Here is a 21,605-nt window from a genome sequence, read left to right as displayed (position 1 = left end):
TGGGGTCCCTGCACTGCTACACTGAATCTGTCCTTGTTTTCACTGCCTACTCCTTGCTGCGTTTTAACCTCTTCCTCCTGCCCCCTTCTCCACATTTGTTTTCCTCCCTGTGCTGTTTTATTGTGATATAAACCTCGGCAATTCCAAGTTGCAAGCCAAACTTCCCTGCCCTGCCAGCAGACCCGGGATTCAGCCAGGCCTTGCAGCGAGGAGGCAGGTTGGCAGGAGCTGGGGTGCAGCACACCCCTTGGGGTGCTGGCCACCTCCTTGCAGAGCACCAGTGCCTTGGGGAGCTCCTCCCTTCAACAGGTAGACGTTGGGAGCAGCCAGCCTTGCTCTGCTCAGCCTCCTGCACGGAAAGGATAGCGGGGGCTGCCGCGGTGCTGTGAGGCCGGGGTTTGGCGGAGGGCCCCAGGGCATCGCTTGGGGTGGTGGCCCCAACCCCGGGCAGAGAGGGCGGCAGCACCCCGTCCCCGCCGCCCGCGCTGTGGGGAGGGCAGCTCCGCACAAAGCGGGTGGGTAAACCCTCCTCCGGGGCGCGGGGAGGAGGAGGAAGGCGGGGGGATGCTGCTTCCCTCCCTCTCTCTCTTCCTCCCTCGCCGCGGCCGGAGGAGCGCGCAGGCGGCGGCTGGCAGCCCCGGGCGGCACGGCGGACTCGGGGGCGCGCAGCCCGGCGGAGCGGCGCGGAGCGGGCTCCGGCTGCCCCCGCGCTGGGGCAGCCGGCGCGGCGGTGAGTGCGTGCGGGGTGCGGCGCGGTTCGCGTCCCTGCTCCCCCGGGTCTCCTCTCTCCGCTCCGCGCCTCCCCGGCGGCTGCACCGAGCGGCGAATAACCGCCCCGCCCGGGGCTGGGGATGGGGGGACGCGGGGGGCAGTGCGGATGAGGCTCCCGGGTGCTGCGCCGCCCCCCGGCTATTGTCTACGGGCCGGTGAACAATAGGGGGAGCAGCGGCCCCGGGGAGGAAGGGGGGCTCGGGAGGGCGGCCGCGGGGTCGGAGCATCTCCACTCCCGCAGCAACTCCGGAGCGTGTTGCTCTGGAGCAGAGCGGCCGCCCGAGCCGTTCCGGGGTCCCCCCCGTGCTGGGGACCCCCGGGGCTCCAGCCCGCCTGCCTGGCACTGCCAGCTAGAGAGCGGGGAGAGGTGTAAGCGGCTGCGATGGAAAATGTCTGGATGTGGACAATACTCAGTCCTGTTCCTAGAGCCAAATGATGAATGCAGGGGAAGGGGCTGAGCGGGGAGAACAGTGTAGTAAAGCAAAATCAAATTTCCCCCTGAATCCTGCAGCCAGGCCTAATGGGCACTGATGCTGTGTCGGGGTGGGGAGGGAAAGGAGTTTTGGGGGCTGCAGTCTCTGAGGCTGGTATGGGAGGAAAGGGAAAAGAGCTGCAGATCTTTCCTCCTCCCCCCAGAGTTACTAGAACTGAGATATGGATCATTAAAAAGGAGTAGCATAATGTAATTAAGCATTAGACAGTCCCCACTGCAACACTTATCCATTGTTCCTCGCTCTGCCTTCTGCCAGAACAATTCTCATCTGGAAAAGAGAAGTATAATTGAACAAATAGTTCATTTCCCTGGCCAATTGCATCCGTAGTCTCTCCCCTGAATCTGCTGCTGGGTGGCTGCAAACGCAGCAGCGTCCTCAGACAGAAAGGGAGAACTGGGACCCTCTGGTGAGACTCGTGGGCTAGCCGGCAAAAGCAGCTCCGAGTGGCTGCTCACCTGAGTTGTTCTGATGACAGCAGCAGAGCAGGTTTGCTCCCTCACCTCTTGGTCCTCTTAGCTTCCTTGTGGGAAGTGTGAAGAAGAAAAATAACAGGTGGTGAGGCAGGTCCAGCCTACAACTAGAAGATGCTATGTGTGTTTCAGGCAAGTCTCCTCCTTTCCGTAGTCTATCTCTTAACTTTCTCTTTACCTGGGAGGATAAAGGATTTCCGGCTGTTTTGAGGTGGTGCTGTTTTGGTGGAATTTGCCAGCCTGCCCTTCAGCCTGTGCCTGTGGTGGCTGGGTGCCCTGCAGCACGTGCACACACATGCACAGAGGCAGGAGTGCGAGAGCCTGACACTCCTGCTCTTTTCCCGAAGACCTCTGAGCAGCTGAAGGGGTTGCAGCTGCACCTGGGCCCCATGGCACATGCTTGGCTGGAGGCTTCATCCTTTCCCTGGAATCTCCTCCTGATTTGCAGCGTACAGCAGAGCTCAGTGCATGGGTATGCACAGATGCACTCTCCACACTGCTGCGAGACATGCTCAGCACTGGGAGGCTGCTGCTTTTCCTCGCTTCTGGAGCTTCTTATCACAAGTCCGCATCATGCAGCTTTCCTCCTTCTGTTCTTTCTCCTTTCCTCTTTTTTCTTTGTCTGTAGACTGACACCTGTCCCACTTCAGTCTCAGCTTCTCCTCCGTCTTTTCCTGCTTAATTCATTCTTTCACCTCAGTTTCTTTTTCTCTAAGTCGACCTTGTCCTCTTCAGACTGCTTCTCTCAACACTGGAGAAGCAGTCCAGCCCCTCATCTCAGTAGGAGTATTCCTGCCAACTGTTTATGAAAAGTAGCACAATACCCAGGCTGAACACTGACATAATTACATACCCAGCCAGAGAGTATAGTAAATAATCCTGCCTTTCAAGTTTTTGCCCAGTGGTGAGTCTTCTGCCATTACCTTTGCCCATGGGCTAAATGTATTATACTTCCTTGCATTTACTTATATTCTGGAAACACGCAGTCAGTGCACAGATACATGGTATCAAAGTGGATGTATGTTGGTGTCTTGCACCATATACACTTACTGTGCCTGTACGCATTGTGTGTCTGAATATGCATATGGCTCTGCTCCTGGATTGAGGCTTTGACAATCATGCTTGGCAAGTGCGAGGGCTGTCAGGGAAGGAACAATTGCTGAGGTGCGGATATTGTTCCATCGGTGAAAGAAAGATGGCTGTGGGGTGAAGGTCAAGAGCGCCAGCAAAAAACGCAGGGCTTGGCTAGCTGTGTTTGCGTTGGTTAGGGTGCTAGCTAGTTTTACAAGGATTTGTGTGTACGTATGATTGCAGACTGTGGGTATTGTCAGCACGGTTGTATTTCTAGTTGTGCTTGTGAGCCGGAGTCAGTCTGCAGTTGCTTTGATTGTGAGTCAGTCTGTCTGCAGTTGCAGTAGCCTGTGAATCAGTGTCTGCCTGTAATTATGTGGGTGAATCAGTGTTGGCTTGTTACACTTTGAGTGCAAACGGTTTCCTGTAGCGGTTGTGGGTGTGAATCACTCTACAGTCCCTCTGGATGTGTTTTTGAGTAGAGAGATGCAATACTGGGATTAATTTTGTTTTGATGAGGAAAAACTGTCAAGCAGCTTCTCATTTTAAAGAATTAAAGCTGGGTTGGGAGTTGGGCACAGAGCTTGTTTCTCTGTTACCAGCTTTCTACAGAAAAGATCCACTTTAAGGCTTGCTCCCAAGATTTCCATGTTGATCTGAACCTTTAATTTGCCTTGTGCCTCTGGTTCCGAGTGTCCTCTTTTGCTGGCATCTCTTGCAGAGCTGCAGACAATGCATTTGGTAACCATCACGTGTGCCTCATACCTTATGTGTTTGGCAGGTTCATGGGAAGGTTGTTTATGGCTTGTGTAGTGTGTGTGTGTTTGTGGGGATGAGCCAATGTGTGCCTCTTGGGTAGGTAAGCACAAACATTTTCATGCTTGTGAGTTGAAGACTGTGTGGTTCCTCTGCCATGTGCCTCTTGCTGTGAGACAGTGCTGTTTCTCTAAGTAGATGGTAAACAACAAGTTTGATTCAGGTAGGCGGAGGTACTGCTGCCTGTTTCTTGTTCTCTGATTCCTATAAAACGCTGTAGTAGCTTCCGGCCTTCAGCAGCACCTGTACGGCACAAAGCAGCACTAAACTGAGAGGCAAGTCGGAGAAATCCGGGCTATCTCAGATGATGGAAGCAGAGCACTCCCCTCGGTCCAAGTTAACCAAGCCTTCCCCCTGAGCTGGCTGGCGCAGGTAGAGCACAATGCTGGCAAGGCTGGACTGCTTCCAGTAGGCACCGGCTTGTGCGTCTCTGCGTTGTGCAGTGTATGTGTGCATCCCAGGTAGCTCATTTCAGAACAAAGGGATGCAAACAACCAGTAGGACAAGGGTCTTGTGAAACACCACAGTGTCTTATTCCATCATTTCCAGGCTTCCAGATGAACCGTATCTGCTCATTGCTGCTCCTGCCTTCAAAGAAAAAGATAGTTTTATTCCAAGGGACCCTTCTTTTTAGCTGAAGTGATTAAGAACTGAAGCAAAACCTCCCCAACAGGGACACAGGGCAGCATGTGCACTGCTGCATTTATTGCTGCTGCACTGAGCGCTTGCTGGCTGCCCGTCTCTGCAGAGAGTGCTTGGAGCTTTACCCGAAGAAACGCTAAAAGAGGCATAGCAGTGATCACCACAAGGCTGGTGTGCTCACAGAGGATCAGGGACAGTTGGGCAGAGCACAGCCCATGCAGTTTGGATGAGTTTGGAATCATTAAAAGGTGTTGAAGGACCTCTCCTGATGCCTGGGACCTGTTTTGCAGAGGCTCCAGTGCAATGAGGAAGGGCTTTAAGGAGCTGCTTCTGCTGTGCAAGTGCACCTGACTTTGTGGGTAAATATGCAGGTGTTGTGAGGTCACCTATAGTGCTGTGTTTGGCTGTGCTACTGTGCAGGTGCACAGTGGATGTGCTTGGCACCCACTGGGTCTAGATCACCCTCTTCTCCCTGCATGGAAGTGCTTGTATCTGGGCTTTTGGACTGAGGCTGCCTCTACTTCCCAGTCTGTTTTCCAGCTGGCTTCCCAGCATCAGCTCCTCATTGCACACCGCTCCCCGAGATACCTGACTTGGCAAAGATGTGGAGCAGCTACAGGTCCTGGGGGCTGTGGGCTGAATGAGAGGTGTAAGTGCTCAGCACTCCTTCAGCTGATGCCACTGGTGTAGGTGCACGGCATGTGGGCCTGCCGACCTAAGTACACTGCAGGTAAACAGCATCTCTGGGTGCAGTGATGGGGCAAATACGTCCTTTGGTCTGCTTCATGAATGCCATCTGCACTATGAGACTATTGCTAAGTGAATCAGATTGTTCCCTTGGCTGTGCATGTTCCAAGGAGGCAGTAATTTGGGAGAGATACTTACGTGACACTCACAAATGTACCCAGGTAGGTTTATGGGCCTCTTCTGTCTTCATTCCCTTTCTGATGCTTGCAGTCTCCCCCTCTCTGGGCTGTTCTCCCAGAGTTTTTTGCAAGCTTTACCTTTCAGTCTCCACCTCCGGAGCTCTATCTGTCTTTCCCTTGTCAGCAGTAAGCCTGTGCTAATCACTCTTTCCTAGGAAGGCATTTCAGAATATTTAATGGTTTCTAGAATAAGGATTTCTGAAAAGATCAGGCTCAGTATGCCAAGTCAAGAGATACCCTAGTAACTATGTTAACATTGGGTACCTTGCTGATCTGCAATGTACCAGCACTTTTTTTGTTCTCAAACTCACCTCAGTAGGAGCAGGGGCTTGAGCATGTTGCTGTCTCGGGGAGAAGGAAGCTTTTCCAAATCCTCGTTCCAAAACTGCACATCCAACAGGAAGGCTGTATTTCTCAGGAGTGTTGTTATGCTGTGATGCTCTGGAGATTGGACAGACTGTGTGTGCTGGAGAGGAGTGGGTATGTTTATGATGCCTTTAGGTATGTGGTTATAAAGAGACCTGCCAAAATCCAGAGTGCACAGAATTGTAAACTTCAAGTATTGCTAGATTCCAGCTGCAAAGTGTTAGCAGGGCTCCTTAGAAAAATCTGCATTTCATTCAGCTGTGGAGGTTACCAGCAACTGCAGAATTAGTGATGAATGCATTTGCTAACTGTGCCATTAAGAAATGAGCAATGGACAGATGGAGGAAGGAAGTGCAGAGCTGCTTTGAACACATACCATCCCTATAGGCTCCATCTTGCATAGGCATAGTCGAGAACCAGAAGCTATAGGGTGATGTTCTTTAATTTATGTGAAAGAGGGGTCAGTCTAAGGAGTTTGTACCACTCTTTTCTGAGCTTAGAAATCTTTGCATTTTGCTTTTTTCTTCATGGACGCTATGCAGTTTCCTTTCAGCAAGACCTAGTAAGAGATTTTGGGGTGTTTTCTTTTTTGAGACTATTACCATCCAATTAACATTCCTAAACCCTCACTGGGTAACATGCATCCTCCCTCCCAGAGGATCAGGGATCCCTACAGGTATTCAGATCAAGATGCTGACTGTTTCAGAGCCTTCCTGAGTGGGAAGTGACAGCTGAATAGCATTTTGTTTAAGCACCTTCTGCAAGGACAGCACCAGTTCGGGCTTCCTGAGCCACACTTGTGGGTGTTTCCATTCCTTTCCTTTGCTCAACATGGTGCACACCAAGGGACCCCTTCCTGCCTGCTCTGCTGCGAGTAGTAACTGCTATGGGGCAGGCAGTCCTCTCCAAGAGCAGCTCTTTTGTGCTAAAAATCTGAGGAGCTCAGTTACTGGGCTGTTGAAACCAGGACTGGTTTTACAAACCTGCCAGGCCAGAAACCTTGTTATTAGAGAGGCTGTGTGGCCAGTAGCTACCGGGCTTATAAAGCACTTGTAGCGGCTGAGATTTTCTGTGTCCCTGTGGTTGGTGCAAGAGGCCTGGACTAGCAAGAGCCCCAGGAAAGGGGAGAGGTGATGCTGTTGTGCCATGGGGACCACACTAGGCTCTGACTATGGGGAGCTTTGGAAGATCCCTTAAACTGTATGAAGGGTGAAACCTCCTCCTCTGCAAAAGCCTCTTTGTGTCCTCCAGAGACACGTTTCCTGCCTGGCAATAGGGTGATGAGCACCAGCACTGGAAGGTGGTTGTTCCTTCTGCTTCTCCCCCAGCACTGCCTGGCTAGCTGTGGCTCAATGTAACAAGGCTACCAGGGTTCATCACCAACAGTTAAAGCCCCTGTGTTAATTGGGAACGTCAACCACAATCCTCAGGACCGGGTCTGCTTCTCAATCCATCTCTAAGTGTAAAGGAGCCAAAGAACAAGGAAAATGCCATGCAGCCTCTCCTATCCAGCTCCCCAGGAAAAATATGATACAAGAACCAAAGGAGAATGGTAGAAAACAGTGCCAAGCTATTTTCCATGCTGTGTTGTCCTTCCTGAGTCCATAAGTGCAGCCATAGCAAACCAGCCATCCATGTACTCTCACACGCCTTTTGGGGGCATTCTCTGTGCTGGCAAACCGAGCCATGGCTGGCAAAGTAATCACTTGGGCAAGTAGTGAAAACAGATTTTTCTCCCAGTGCAGGTATGTAGAACTCATTCTGATGCTTAAAATGACTTAAGCATGTATTTAACTTTATTCAAGCAGCCCTGTTATCCTTAGCTAGCACGTTCCTCAACAGAACTATCCAAAGTAGAAAATTGGCCCTTCATCTCCACATAATATTGAAGGAAAACCTTATGAACAAGGTTTGGTGGAAATGTGGTTGTTTAGAGCTTCTTGGCATGGACAGGCATGCCTTATACACACATACATGGAAGGTGTAAGTGCTTCTGGCTTTTGTCACTGTCCCTGACCCTATCTCTTTCTGGATTATCTTGCTGCCTCATTTTCTGGTCCTCTTTCCTTTAGCTGCTCTGTCCCACTTTTGGTGTGTAATCTCCCCAGCCCATGGTCTCACCAAATCTCATAAAGATGGTCCAAAATGTTCTAGAGGAGCCAGAACAGTTCCTGCAGAGTTAGGAGGCACCTGCTGCAAAACTAGAGAGTCCTCATTTGTGTGGATATCCCTGGTCAAAAACTGCTGGCAGGGCAAATTCTGCCAAAACAAACTATTTATTGAAATCAGCAGTTGAATGGGAAAGTGTTGATTTCAATGAAATTTTTCAATGATGCTGTGGGGAGGGGAGAGGGAAGCCAGCAAGGTTCTTTTTTTGCTTTTGGCTAGTGTTAGAAATTGCCTTAGGAAAAAAAAAAATCAATTAAATCTTATTGTATAATATGCATGTTTAAGTGAAATGAAAGGGAAAAGTTGAAAGGAAATCTGTTGATGAGCTGCTAATTGAAGGAGTTTTGAATTTGCCTTGTAAGAAACATCAATGTTTTAGTTGTCCTTGTGATTTGGAACGAGTCTCCCCTAACTGTTGGAATTTCCCACAGAACAGATGTTCAGCCTCTTAATTTGTGCTTCATCAGCAAATACTTAAATTTCCAAGACTGTGTGTCCCTTCTCAGTTGGAGGGTGGCAGGAGCCAGAAGAGCCATCCCAAATCAGGGCTTGTCTCACCAGAGATGTAAATGTGCCCATGCCAGAAGGCTCCTGCAGCCTCCAGTAAGCGTGTGCTCCTTTGGTGTGAAGGCTATGCTTCTGTAGGTAGCATCCTGATTAAATAAGGCCTGAGCACACCAGCAAATGCTCATATGCACAAAATTAATCCATGCACTGATATTTGCAAGGATTTTGAGTGATGGGGAAGAAGATAAAGGTAACACATGTCTGAAGTATGCTCTGTGCAAGGCAATGCTAGGGCTCAACGCTATTTTTTTTTTTTTTTCCTGTGCCTGCTATTAGTGAATATCTTGCCAGAACAAAAGGTGAGGTGGGTGGGTAAAGACTTGTAGTGTCTGGCTCTTACCTTCTGCCTGTGTGGCAGCTCATGTCCTCCTAGAGCTGTACTGAGCTAAAAAGCAAGGATCAGGCACAGCATCCAGGAAGATTGTAGGGCCAAAATGTTGTGGGGTGACCAGGGGCAGCTAAATGCAGAATTGTGGCATAATACATGACCCAGCCTGGCCTTGTGCCCCTCTCCTCTTCCAGTCGTCTGTGGCAGGGGTAGCCAGATACACATCACTGCACATACATGATATACATGAAATACATGATATCCAGGTGTTTCCACCCTGCTTGGCTGAGCTCCCTGCTCTCCCTGCATGGGATTTCTGCAGGGGGTTCCCATCTCCCATGTCTGTGTACAGAAACCCCTGCTCCTTGGTAGCACTTGCATAACTTGCCTGTCCCCTTCATCCTGGGGCACCCTCCGCTATCTGAGAAATGCTGTTCAGGTGCTGGGGTTTGGCTTTCAGCCCAGCATCTCCTTCATTGCTGGAAAGAGCTGCCTGAGACTCTGCAATGTTGGTGCCTATTGAGTGGGGAAATCCAGAGGTAGGATTTGGCTGGCAGCAGCACCTTGCCCTGGTTTCTGTAGGCTGTGATTGAAGTGAGCCTTCATTTATGGCTTTGGGGGCTCACGCTGGCTGGTTGTCCCTGGCTGCTGCAGTGCTGAGCCTGTGCTGGGCTGAATCCTGTGTGTGCCAGACATGAGGTGTTGTGTTGGGGAGACATCACAACAAGCTGTATTTATACAGGCTGTTGCTTGGCAGTGCTGTTCCAAGGTGCATCAACATAATGAGATACATAAAAGGGGAAGGCAGTTAAATGTGCAGTAACATCACAATAAAAGTAAAACTGAGCATTAATGAAAAATCTGAGCACGCTAAGTGTAGTACAGTCAAACACTTCCACTACCTTGGGCCTCAATGTCCAAACTTAATAATTTCTGGCAGTGTCATTACCAGAATTAAATGAGGGCCTAACTCTTCAGAAAAAAATGTTTGGAAAAAATGGGTCTTGAGACTTTGCAGGTGGTTCTGCTGTGTAGGTGTCCCCAAGGCAGCACAGGTAGTGGGGGGCAGCTGGGAACTGCTGCAAGGGGAGGGCAGTGACTGAAAGTACAGGGTGAGGAGGAGGAGGAAGCAATGGGTGGAAGAAGAACCAGTACGGTAGTTTTGGAAGTGGAGCTATGCACTTGCTGCCAGGTGCTGAAGCACCTGGGGAGCTGCTGGATGTGCTGTGAAGATGAGGTAAGGGTTTGCACGTGTACGTACACACTTGGCTCTGACCCTATGCTGTGACTTCCCCAGGGCCAGCAGTGCTGCAGGGGATGCTGCTGCCTTTGGTCCCCGGGGGGTGGGGGTGGGGGGTGTCTCTGGGACTTCAAATACAGGAGCCCAGAAATACTGACTGCTGGCTAACATGGATGAACTGCTGAGAAAAACTGAACTAAGCGGATTGCTTTCCTCCTAGTAAATAAAATCTCTTTTCTTTTCTTTCCTTCCCCTCTGTGCCCACCCTGGCAGGTTTTGGAGGCTTGCTTGCCAGTCACTGCGTGCTGACGCCATGGCACTGAGGCTCCCGGGAACGGGGTCGCTCTCTCTCGTTAGCCTTGGAGTCCTAGTCCTGGTTTTGGCTCTCCCTGCTGATGCTGGGTAAGGTGGTGAGCACTGAGGCTGTTGGCCAAGGCTGCAGTCTTCTTGTTGTGCTTAAATATCCCGGGGCCAGTACCTGTGTGAAGTAGTCCCAGGCAAAGTGCTAAAAAGTCTCTGCTGTGTTTGACCCTCCCCTTATCCCTGTCCCCATGCCTTTCACCCGAGGACTGTTCAGTCCCTCGTGGCTGAGCTGACTGATTACATTAGCATTATTTGAGGTGCTCTCACTAAGGACAGTTGTCAGCATTTTTTTGCAACAAAACCAATTTTCAGATTTGGCCTCTGCACAATTTAGTCTGGGCAAGGACTTGGCTTGGATGAGTTTTAACCTGGAAAAGAGAATCCCCCCATTTAATTTTTTTAATAGTCTTTTAAAGAAAAGAAAATGAAACTGCTTCAGCTGTTTGGCTGTTTATGGTATAACAAGCCATGAGCAGCACACCTGATCTGCTGTAGCACAGGGGGGCTCTGGCCAGCCCTGGCTGGGCATGCTGCTCACCCTCTGCCTGGGTTGGTGTCCCTGGGCATGTAGGCTCCAGCTGTCCCAGCACAGAGCGTGCTGCTACCAGCCTTGCCTTACCAGCCTCTGGGAGCCATCAGGAGAAGACGAAAGCTTGTTAGTCCGTGACAGGCCCTGCAGCCCTCCTCTGCATCCCACTGGAGCCTCTACTGAGGCTTGGTGAGCTCTTCGAGGAAGGGAGGCAGAGTCACCCCCAGCACAGCCTGCCAGCCACTGGGAGGGAGGAACTCTGCGCAGAGAGAGAGAAATGCAAATAATACGTGACTTCTATAAAAAATTTAGACAAGCCTTTAGAGTGCCAGGTATGGACACTTAAATGCTGTCTGCTGAATTACAAGTCCAGCAGCGATCAAGGATTTTCATGCATGAAAAAATGTCAGTGCTGCCACTCCTACTTCACTCATGCACCCCTCTGCATGCAGCCGTTTGCCCAGCTGCATGCTCCTACCCTGTCCTGCCCACACCACTTCACCTGCTTGGATCTAACTTTGCGTAAGTAAATGCGTCTCGAGCATGCCTTGACATGTAGATGCTGACCCTCGTATCGATGTACAGCTGCCTGCCCCTGCCTGCATAGGCCCAGACAGCCCCAGGCACTGGCCTCTCGCCTTCGCTTCCAGCCTGCTGGGGCTGGGTCCCCATCCCCATGCCAGCTGCAGGGGGGGGGGTGGTGTCAGCAGCCCTTGTGCCTGCAGCCCTGCCTCTGCCTTCCCTACTGCTGCTCTTTTGTTTCTCATCACATAATCACTGATGATGCTGCCGCTGCTCCCTTGCTGCCTGCCATGTAGGTATCGCTCTGGTCCACAGGAGGATTTGTTTCCTAAATTGCGTATGAGGGGACCCTTTTTCTGAGGTTAGCGTGCCAATGTGGCAGCCAGCTCTCCAGAGAGCATGTGCACAGGGACGGGTGGCGAGGTAATGACTTTTCCTCAAGCCTATCCTAATTACATTTGCTGTAAACCTCTGTCTTCCTTGCCTAAAGGCTTTTAATTATTTTAGAACCATGATCCCCATACTTCTTTGCAGTTCCTTAGTTCTTCGCTGGGGCTTTGAGAGAGATAAATGAGACCTGTTTTCACGCCTTGCTAAAGGGCAGCTTTAGCTTTATGTTAAGGTTAGGTGAGTGAGCCCAGATCTCGGCTGGACTGGAGAATTGGCCCAAATCAGGTGCCAGGCAGAGGTGCTGCTGGCTCTCCCCTGCCTGCACCTTTCCCTTGCCCTGCCTGCACTGCTCTTTCCCTGGCGCCTACTAAGTGAATCCCACGCTGCTCCCATTGAAGTCAAAACCTCAAATGTCAAGCTAAGTAAAATGGCTTTGAAATTTGTAAATTCATTTTTCCCATTACTGCTGAGCATCCACCAGGAGTTCCTTCACAAAAATCTGTCCTCTTGCTCTTTATATTATGGGTAACTTTTAAAGATAGCTTATAAAACATTAATGAATGAGCTTTCATGAGCATGCTAGCTATTCATAAGTTATAGATGGTTATATACCCATCAGCAGACACTGGTACAGATTGCTTTTAACCGTGACATCTATTGAAAGCTGCTACAATTGAAACCTCACTAATTACAGTAGGCATTTGTTAAATTCCTCAAAATTCTACTTACCTGCAGGGAGTTCAGCTATTTCAAATATTTCAAGTCCAGATGAAAAGCCAAAACCAGTGTTTTGATTCAAATGGGAAGTCTTAAAGGCTGTGATGCAGTTTGTAGTATCAGCGGTGTTTTGATGTTTTAGATCTGACAGGTTGCATTAGGGCTGGGACGGGTGTTTTCCCAACCACGCCTCACCCCCCATACCCTATGGGAACTGCAGTTTAAGCACTTTATTACCCTTGTTGGGCTCTTGTAGGCTGAGCTTCCTGGCTTGACCACTTTTCCCATGATAGCAGGTATTGCTTTGCTAAAAAACAGAGGCTAAGCGGCCTTGTGAGAAGTGGGATCCAATCCCTGGAGAAGTGAACCTCAACCACTTGAAATGCAATTTCCCAGAGTGTTTGGTCATTGATGCCAATGCAAATTAATGTCAAAATTGCCCAAAATGGAATATTTCAATTAGCTGCAGCATGCTGAATAGTATTGATTCAGCCTGACTCTAAAAATACCCATATCCTGTTCTCAATTTTTCCTCTTTTGCTAGAAAATACTTTTTGCTCTTCTTTTATCTTACAGAAGCTGGGTTTTCTGTTGGGAGAACATTTTGAGAGAAAACTCTAAGCCAGCTCTGCTACTTGTCATCCTACTTGACCCTTCACAGAGTATTTACAAATGGACCAGTAGTGTCAGGGGTAACTAGTCTAACCAGATGGGATGCAGCAGGATTAAGCTTTGAACTCCTTAAATGATACTCCTCTTTCTGTTTTGGTTTTTTTTTTCCCCCCAGTTACTTCCTGATGCATGCTTAAACCAGTGGCTGCACACATCAACTGGAGCAAGACAAAATGAGGCTGGGGACGAGAAGAAAAGGGGCAGATGTGTTAAAAGCAACAATTTAGGGGCTTCTCTTCCCCCAGCTGTGGGGAGTGGGACCCTGCTTCAGGGATTCAGTCATAGGTGCTCTCCCTGGTAATTGCACCCAGGTCTTGCACCACCAGTGTCTCTCTAGTTTGCTGCATTCATGGTCGTCATCTGCTTCAGTGCTCCCCAGTCACTTATCTCTCCGGCTAGTGACATGGGCCTGATTTGCCAGTCAGGGCTGCCCCTCTCCTGAGGGGCTCCTGGTGCCACTGCTGAGGATCCCTCTGCTCCAGCAGCCTTTTCTCCCCCTGCCTGGTTGGGCTTTCTCAGCCATCCCACTGCCTGTCTGTACCTCTTAATCTTTTTTTGGCCTCATTGGTGTCTCTTTTATTTCCTCTTCCATTTTTCTTGCAATCTCTGCATCTCTATAGATTTTTCTTTTGGTTGTCTGTTACTTAATCTTCTGCCTTTCCATTTGTTTTGGTCCTAACAGCTATTTCTGCTGGGGGTAGCTGTGCTTGGAGCCACTGGTACTCTGTGTTGTCCGAAATCTCTTTTAGAGAGTTTCAGAAGGATTTGCAGGCTCCTTTTCCGTTGATTGAAAGGGAGACACAAAATGCAAATGTATTATTTGAGCCCCTTGGGCTTGCAAAACTGTATTGAAGATTTTGTTTGGTGAGATGAGCTTTGTTTGAGAAATTTACTACTTATTTTATTCCACCTGGGGCAGAAAATGCCCTGAGGAAATAATCTTATTTGGGGGCTTCCAGGCTTCTTGCGTTGAGCAGAGATAGGAACATGAAAATTCATTTGGTTTTATAAACAGGGAAAGTTCAACAAACCACAGAAATGGTTCACAAAGAGGTTTTAATGATGGACTTGGGCTTCAAGCCTGCTTTACTGAATTCCTACTTTTCTGCCTCCATTCCCTCTTCCCAGGGGCAGAGAACTTGGAAATGGCTCGATATGGTAAATAACTGGCGTCACTTCTTCCATGCTGCCTATAAGGAGATACTGGCACTTGAGTAACTGAGCCATAACCCACAGCCTCTGTTCATAAAATGTCCTTTCTTAGGGGCAGGCGAGGGATGCTGGGGCAGGGGAAGGCTCCCTGAAAAAACAGGGCTCCTAAACAGCTACCCATGGTGCAGCTGGCCCTGAGCATGGAAAAGTGGGGAGAAGGCAGTGGGGATGCCTCAGCTTCCACAGCAAGGGTTGTGGTGGCAGAGGCCACTCCGCCCTGTTGGGGAGTCTTGCAAGCACATCGCCTTATCAACAGGCATGCCCCATCCTGCAGTTCAGGGCCCACTGCAGCACAGGCGGGGAGGATTAACCAACATCCCTTCATTTCCAGCAGGTGTTTAGAGCATGTAAAGAGTAGGTTTCTCTTCTGATGATGTTTTTTCCTCTTTTTTTCCCCCACATGCCAGGCTTTCTCAGAAGCATGTTTCAGATGTCGTCGATGACAGCAAAGATAACATCACCATTTTCACCCGCATCCTGGACAGGCTGTTGGATGGATACGACAACCGCCTGAGACCCGGCCTTGGAGGTCAGTTGGGTGGAGAGATGTTTTCCCCATCTGTGTAGCTTTAGAAATGAGAGGCTGCACAGATTACTTCTTAATAAGTCTGGTGCTGTCAGGAGGAGAGGCTGGTTCAGTGCCAGAGTCAGTCTGTTGCTGGTTTCCCGATGTTGAGTCTCTGCTATCTTGTTGTTTGATACTTTGTGAGATGAGAGGTGCAAGTCTGAGTGCTGTGGTCTTCTATGACATTACATTGATAAGCCTGTAGGTGGAGCAAATATGATTAAACTTATTTCTGCTACTTCTATAGGCATTACTGTTTCAGAAATGATGATACTACCAGTTTGCAGGACCTTCAACTCGTGTTGGTGTTGCTTTTTAGTCAGTGAGCTTTGCTACTGCCATGGTTTAACCCCAGCCGACACCTAAGCCCCACACAGCCGCTTGCTCGCTCCCCCCCAGCTGGCATGGGGGAGGGAATCGGAAGAGTAAAAGTGAGAAAACTCGTGGATTGAGATAAAGGCTGTTTAGTAGGTAAAGCAAAAGCCGCGCACGCAAGCAAAGCAAACCAAGGAATTCATTCACTGCTTCCCATCGGCAGGCAGGTGTTCAGCCATCTCCAGGAAAGCAGGGCTCCATCACGTGTAACGGTGACTTGGGAAGACAAACGCCATCACCGCAAATGTCCCCCCCTTCCTTCTTCCCCCAGCTTTATGTGCTGAGCATGATGTCATACGGTGTGGAATATCCCTGTGGTCAGTTGGGGTCAGCTGTTCCAGCTGTGTCCCCTCCCAATTTCTTATGCACCCCCAGCCTACTCGCTGGTGGGACGATGTGAGGAGCAGAAAAGGCCTCACTTTAATTACTGCCCAGCAGTAATTAAAACACCCCTCTATTATCAACACTGTTTCCAGCACAAATGCAAAACACAGCCCCATAGTAGCTACTATGAAGAACATTAACTCTATCCCAACCAAGACCAGCATAGCTACAGAGCCTCTATCTTGATACCTTCTCAGTTATTTCCTATGTAGCTGTCATCTGGTAAGCTTTTCTCTGTGTGCTGGTCTGGGCACCGGGCAGTCAGTTGGGCTCTGCTGCCTCCTGAGCTGCTTTTAACACCACTGCCATTATAGCTACTGCTGCTGAGTTTCTCTCCAAGCACATACAGATGTTTAAGGTGCTTTAGAAAGCAAAACCATGGTAGTCACCTTCCCTCCCAATGCTTATGGCATATATTTAGCATAATGTAAGGAGGTGGAAGCAATGGGGAGATGTATGGGGAAGACAGACGTGAGCTTTCTTGGTGAGAAGAGGGAGACACGGACCTGTGTGGTTTCTTGCCACGGGGCATTGCTGTGGCAGAGAAGATGACCCCTCTCAGATGCCAGCAACTGGGTGCCACAGGGGCCGCTGAGGTCATATCTCTGCACTGAGCTCCTGCTTGGCTGCAAAGGTGTGCTGCTGGACCACGATTCCCACCCAAAGCTGGAGTCATTGTGTGCTCCCCCATTCCCTGAAGGTCCTGCTGACAAGGGAGGTTGGGAATGAGCTTTCCTGAGCTCTTGCATGCTCATGGGGGCTCCAGTGATATAGTACTAGCCTGGAATTGCACCTTCCATTCCTCAGAGCAGCCTCGTCGTCTCTTCCCAGCCCCGTGTCCACCTCTGTGCCATGGCCCTCTGCCCTGGACCTGTCCAGGAGTACTTTGTTCCTAAGGAGAGACCATGCAAAATCTGGGGAAGAAGGGTTTCTCCAGTGAGCATCCTCACCTCTGATGGGCTGCCATGCTGCCAGGACCCGGACAGGAAAGGGTTACTGTGTCTGCATAAGCCATCCATCAGTTTTATTGCTTTTGTTGCTTGTTTCTTTCCCCCAGAATTAACTGCGGTCCCACTAATAGCTTTGCTTCCTCAAGTCTCCCCAATGGCTGTATTGATTTAACTGAAACAAGTTCTGCAAGGGGACTGAGGGTGCATTTATGTTCACCGTAGGCTCAGTTGCAGACAACCCCATGCAAAGTATTAACAAGAGGACTCCCAGGAGCCCCTTGCTGGAGAAGTTAAAACCTTTCTTGGAACATCTCTGCTCTGTTGCTTTAGATCCTTTAATAACGTGCTTAACATAATAAATTGCCTTTGAACCAGACATTGCATGTTTAAAGACTGCTTTCGCTTCTGATTTCCCCTCATGGAGCACTCTTGCAGACCCAGATGGGAGGTTTTGACAAGGGCTACAGGTTTTGGGGGCTCTTGGCTGGCAATGAGTTGTCCTCAGTGTGTGTGTGTATGGGGCAGCCTGGTGAGTCAGGGTCTCCCCACTTTTAGCTGGACCTGTTTTCCCCAAGTCTGGGCTTTTATTCCTTGGAGGTCTGTCAGGGCTGCTATCAGGGAGAGCATTAGAGGGAAAGACCTTTCCCACTGCCACTGGTGGCCAGAGAAGCAGAAATGGTCCTGCTGCAGACTCCAGACTTAGGGGTTAATCAGATAGCCCGGGGTGATAGTCAGCAAGAGATGGGCTCCTGCTGTCCAAGGTTATGTGAGATCTGTGAAAGGGATTGCTTTGCTTCAAATTAGCAGCTGGGCTGCTGGGTGATTCAGTGACTTATAAGGTACATTGGTTTTCCTGTGAGACAGCACTGGGCAGTCCCTGTAGACCCAGCACTGGATCTCCCTGTTTCCCTTGGGAATATCTTCCACTTGCTTTTCTGGAGATGTCAGGCGAGAGCATCCATTAGCACCATGCAGTCCTGCTTTGGTGTCTGTGGAAAGGGCAGACGCAGTGGTATTGTGCCCACGCACTGGCTAATGGAAAGATGGAGTGGCCTAAATTATGGGTAACCAGGAAGCAGGACACGCAGGCTCCCTTCTTGGCCTCGGTTTCCCTGCTCTGTATGAGACAGATCCCTCTGAAAACACTGGGTTGGGATACGAAGGGCTGAGCAGGGTGCAGGACTGCAGCACCTCTTGGGGCTGTGTGGTACTGCGTGTGCCTGGGCACCTGTCCCCCTGCATTCAGCAGAGCTGTTTCCTTGTGTGCTGGGAACTGAGCAATGTTTGTTTAGGCTTTGGGAAAAGAGACTGTAAGCAACAGAGTGTTGATGTGGCGACTTCTCCCCTCAAGATAGCCTCTCTGTATTTATTTTCTTATCCCCTCTGTTTTCACCATCTGCTGCCACCCACTCTAATAGCTCCCATGCCAGAGCGCCTCTTCCTACCAGGATGCTGCAGACACAAACTGAAGCAAACCAGTGCTGAGGCTGCTCGGGAGTGCACGGCGCTGCAGAGCCAGGCTCCAGGCGAGGGTGGTCCTGTGCCTTGCTGCTGCTTCTGCCCCCAGGAGGTGGCTCAGGACATCCTTTCCAGTGAGGAGTCCTTGCACTCTTGACAGCACATAGAGGTTTGTGAGCATACTCCAGGCTAGCTTAGAAGAGGAAAGGTGCGGGGGGAAGGTGGCTGTCAGACCCCTCCTTCTACAGGAATGCCCTGTAGCACTGGGGACATGACCATTGGTGTCACAGAGAATTCTTCCATGACTGGTAGGAGATTTCTCCCTGTCTCTGCCAGGTGAGCTGGGGCTTGCTTGCTCTTAGGGACAGAGCTGTCTTTTGTTTGGCCCCATGACCACTGAAATACAGTCTGGGCTTGGGGAAGGGGTAGCTGCATAAATAGATTGTTATAGGACTCAGAGTGGGGGATGAGAGGAAGGAACTGTCAGCAGATAACCTGTGTTTCCCCTGGGAAAACACAGGGCAGATTGCTTATTAAGTCAGAGGAACAGAAATGGACCCCAAGGAGATGGAGACATCTGTTGTCATGGCCAACTTTGCAGGATAAGAAAATCTTCCACCAAGAGAGTTTCTGTGGACAGCACTGGCCTCCACTCCTGGTCTGGAGCTGTGCAATCACGCAGATCCTCTGCCCAGCCCCGTGGGGGCTGCGGTGAGGGGCATCTGTTTATAGCTCTCCAATTCTCTTTGCTGGGGTGCCCTGCAGAGCTGGCACGCAGAGAGGCCTCAGTTTTGAACCTGGAGCTTGCCTTACTTGCAAGAGTAGGAGAGAGGAGATGTGGCCAGGAGAAAGAGGTAGAACTGGCTGACAAAGGGAGAGTCATTGTATACACAAAAAGAAAAGATGCTCAAGGAGTGGAATGTGAGCAATGGGACCATGAATGATCCTCCAAGAATGACTGATGCACAAAAATACCCTGTATATCTTTGTATATCCCTGTATATCACTGTGAAAAGTGATTGAAGTTCTGCAATCCTTACATGGCCAGTGTGATGTCCAGTACAGTTACCATGAGAGGGGATGCGGTGGTTGGGTTGTTTGAGGTTCAGTGATGATGGTTCCTGTGCAGCTGTACCTCCTGCAGCCTTATTTCCTAATTGATGAAGTTTGGGTCCATTGTGCTGCAACTGAAACACAACCATCTTATGAATGCCTGGGGAGAGGCAGGAGGGGAGGTTTCCAGATTTGCCCCAGCCTTTTCCTTCCTTACAGCCTTGGGAATCCTTTTAACATGCTTTGGCAATACAAAGCTATCGGGAAGCACTTTACTGATCAGGGAGGAGGCAGGTGGGGCCTTTCCATAGCTGTTTGCAAAACAGGGTAGGGATTTATTCCAGCTCAGCCAGAGACTGTTTGCTTCACGGCGGCTGGGGGTGTGTCTGAGGTGCTATTTGGTGTGAGGATGGGGAACCCAGAGGGCATCTGGAGCAGTGGTGGACAAAGTCTCTGTATCGGGGGGGTCGGGGGAAGCCTGCACTCCATAAAACTGTTGGCCTTTTCCAGGGGATGCCAAAGAGGAAAAGATTTTGCCCCAAGGAAGAGAAGGAGAGTAGGCTGTTCGGTTTTCTAAAAGATGGGCTGTAAACTTTCTAGATAAGCTAGTTTCTCCAATTGCAATTCAAAAGTAATTTGTAGCATGTTAAGCAGCTAGGCTAGGATCGATTGGTGTTATTGCTCCTGGATACAGCACCGCTTACAAGGTAACTCACAGTATTTCCTTGAAGCTTCTACCACTTGTCTCTGGAGTCCCTAAATGGCTGACTGGGCCTTGCTGAGGGAGTGGTGGCTGGCGAGCATCCTGCTGGTCTGTGTCTGCATGATGTGCTTCTGGACAGTTGAGGGTTAGGAGCCTACTGAAGTTTTCAGAGCATGGGGTTTACTGGGACCAGCAAACAGAGGTAACTGGACTAAAGCAATGCAATTCCCTAGGCAGAACAAAGCACTTGGCCCCTTTGGTTTCTTCCTTGGGGACAGGGCATGGCGTCCATTCCTTGTCCTCGAGGTTGGCAGCAAGTGGGTCCCATCCAGGCAGAGGGGAAGACCCAGTTTGTACCTTCACAACTGGGTATGTTCGGAGAGTGAAAGCAACCCAAGCTTGTGGCTGCCTCCTCTTCCTGATCTCCACTGGGTTGCTCTTTGTGGCTTGGTGTCAGCATCTCCCTGCCCACATTGGGCTCAAGCAGGTTTTGGTGCAGTCAGGCTCTGCTGCTCGCAATAGGACTCAAATCAGGGGTGCCCGACATGGGCCTATGGTGTCTTTTTATCTGGCCTTACTATGTCAGGTCTGCCCTGCTAATGGTTTTGATCTGTAGCCACCTGTTAATATTTATCCTGCTGATGTATTCCCTTTATTCTTTTGTAAGTGAAGCGCACATCAGTTGGAGTTTTTCCTTGTCTTTTCTTTCTGTGGTGCAGTGTTTCTTCCTGCTTTTTTAATGACGGTGTAGTTTGGCAGGATGGCTTCTGAGCAAGTGAGAAACATCCATATCTGTCTTGCCACCTGTACTTCACTGATTCAAGTGCTGATGGCCAAGAGGTTTTGGACTTAGGTTCAGAGCGGCTCCCTTTATGTTGAGACATTCCCGTGAGATGCTTGGTGTGTTACACCTCAGTGCATCTGTCATTTTGTCCTGACCTCCTGCAGGTGAGGGCTTGTCTGTTATTATGTGAGCATTAAGGCAGAGGGGCTGAAATAGTCAGAATAATTAAATTATAGAACTGCCTTCTCTCAAAAGTACAGTGCTCTTCAAGCTGAAACAGTGAGGGCTTATCTGCCTGGCAAGATCCAAGAAGAAATCTGTTTGCAGTGAGAGTAACCTATAACAGTAGTAGAAATTGTTAAATTGTCCAGATTGAAGTTCAGAGAACTTTTATTTCCTAAAATCTGGATGAAATGTTGAAATTGTCCTTTTCTTCTGCAGATAGGTTGCAAGGCCCTGGGGAAGGGACTCTGGGTGCATGTAAAGTCGCAGCGTGCAGCAGCCCAGCTTTCGGGTGCTCAGTGGTGGGCAGAGGGGTGGAGGCAGCTCCTGTTCTTGCTCCCTTGGCAGAAGCATCGGGCACTGCCTGTCACTGTGGGGACACCTGAGCGGTGGTGGCAGAGTCCCACTGCAGTGCCACTCCCCATTGCAGCAGAGCTGGTCCCCAGGTGTCCAGGGAGCTCTTCTGAGCTCTTCTGCCTTTTTTTCACCTGTGCATGATGAAGCTGCATGTAGTATGTCATAAACATTACCTAGATCTACTGTTTGTGCGAGAGAAACATTAGATGACAAACCCAGTGGTTCTTTGTGGTTTGTTATGATTTCCAGGGTTTCAGGACTGTTTAATCTGTTTTTCTGTCTTAATGTTCCACCTCTCCCAACTTCTCATTTCTTCTCTCTGATCTCGCTTCATGCCTTGTATTGATTACTCCGGGGAAGAATTTGATCCTTTCCTAGAAAAAATTCATGTCTTATCTCAGACTTTTGTCTTTGTCTGAGATTCCTTGATGAGTTTTAATTTGAAGCTGAGGTATTGCCTGAACAGCATTTTCTTCTATTTACCTTTCT

General features: G+C 49.7%; 1 protein-coding gene across 1 annotated transcript in view; it reads left to right on the top strand.

Moving 5' to 3' along the window:
• Window positions 1-550: 550 nt before the first annotated feature.
• LOC143164524 (gamma-aminobutyric acid receptor subunit alpha-3-like) overlaps window positions 551-21,605 on the top strand; it is a 79,010-nt gene continuing 57,955 nt past the window's right edge. Inside the window, 4 exon segments of the mRNA XM_076347206.1 lie at window positions 551-663; window positions 666-730; window positions 10,134-10,262; window positions 14,673-14,794. Of these exon segments, the coding sequence (XP_076203321.1) occupies window positions 565-663; window positions 666-730; window positions 10,134-10,262; window positions 14,673-14,794 (415 nt within the window). The 5' untranslated portion in view covers window positions 551-564.

The sequence above is a fragment of the Aptenodytes patagonicus genome, chromosome 9 (genome assembly GCF_965638725.1).
Source record: "Aptenodytes patagonicus chromosome 9, bAptPat1.pri.cur, whole genome shotgun sequence".
Lineage (NCBI taxonomy): Eukaryota > Metazoa > Chordata > Aves > Sphenisciformes > Spheniscidae > Aptenodytes > Aptenodytes patagonicus.
This window is presented reverse-complemented; position numbering and strand designations above follow the sequence as displayed.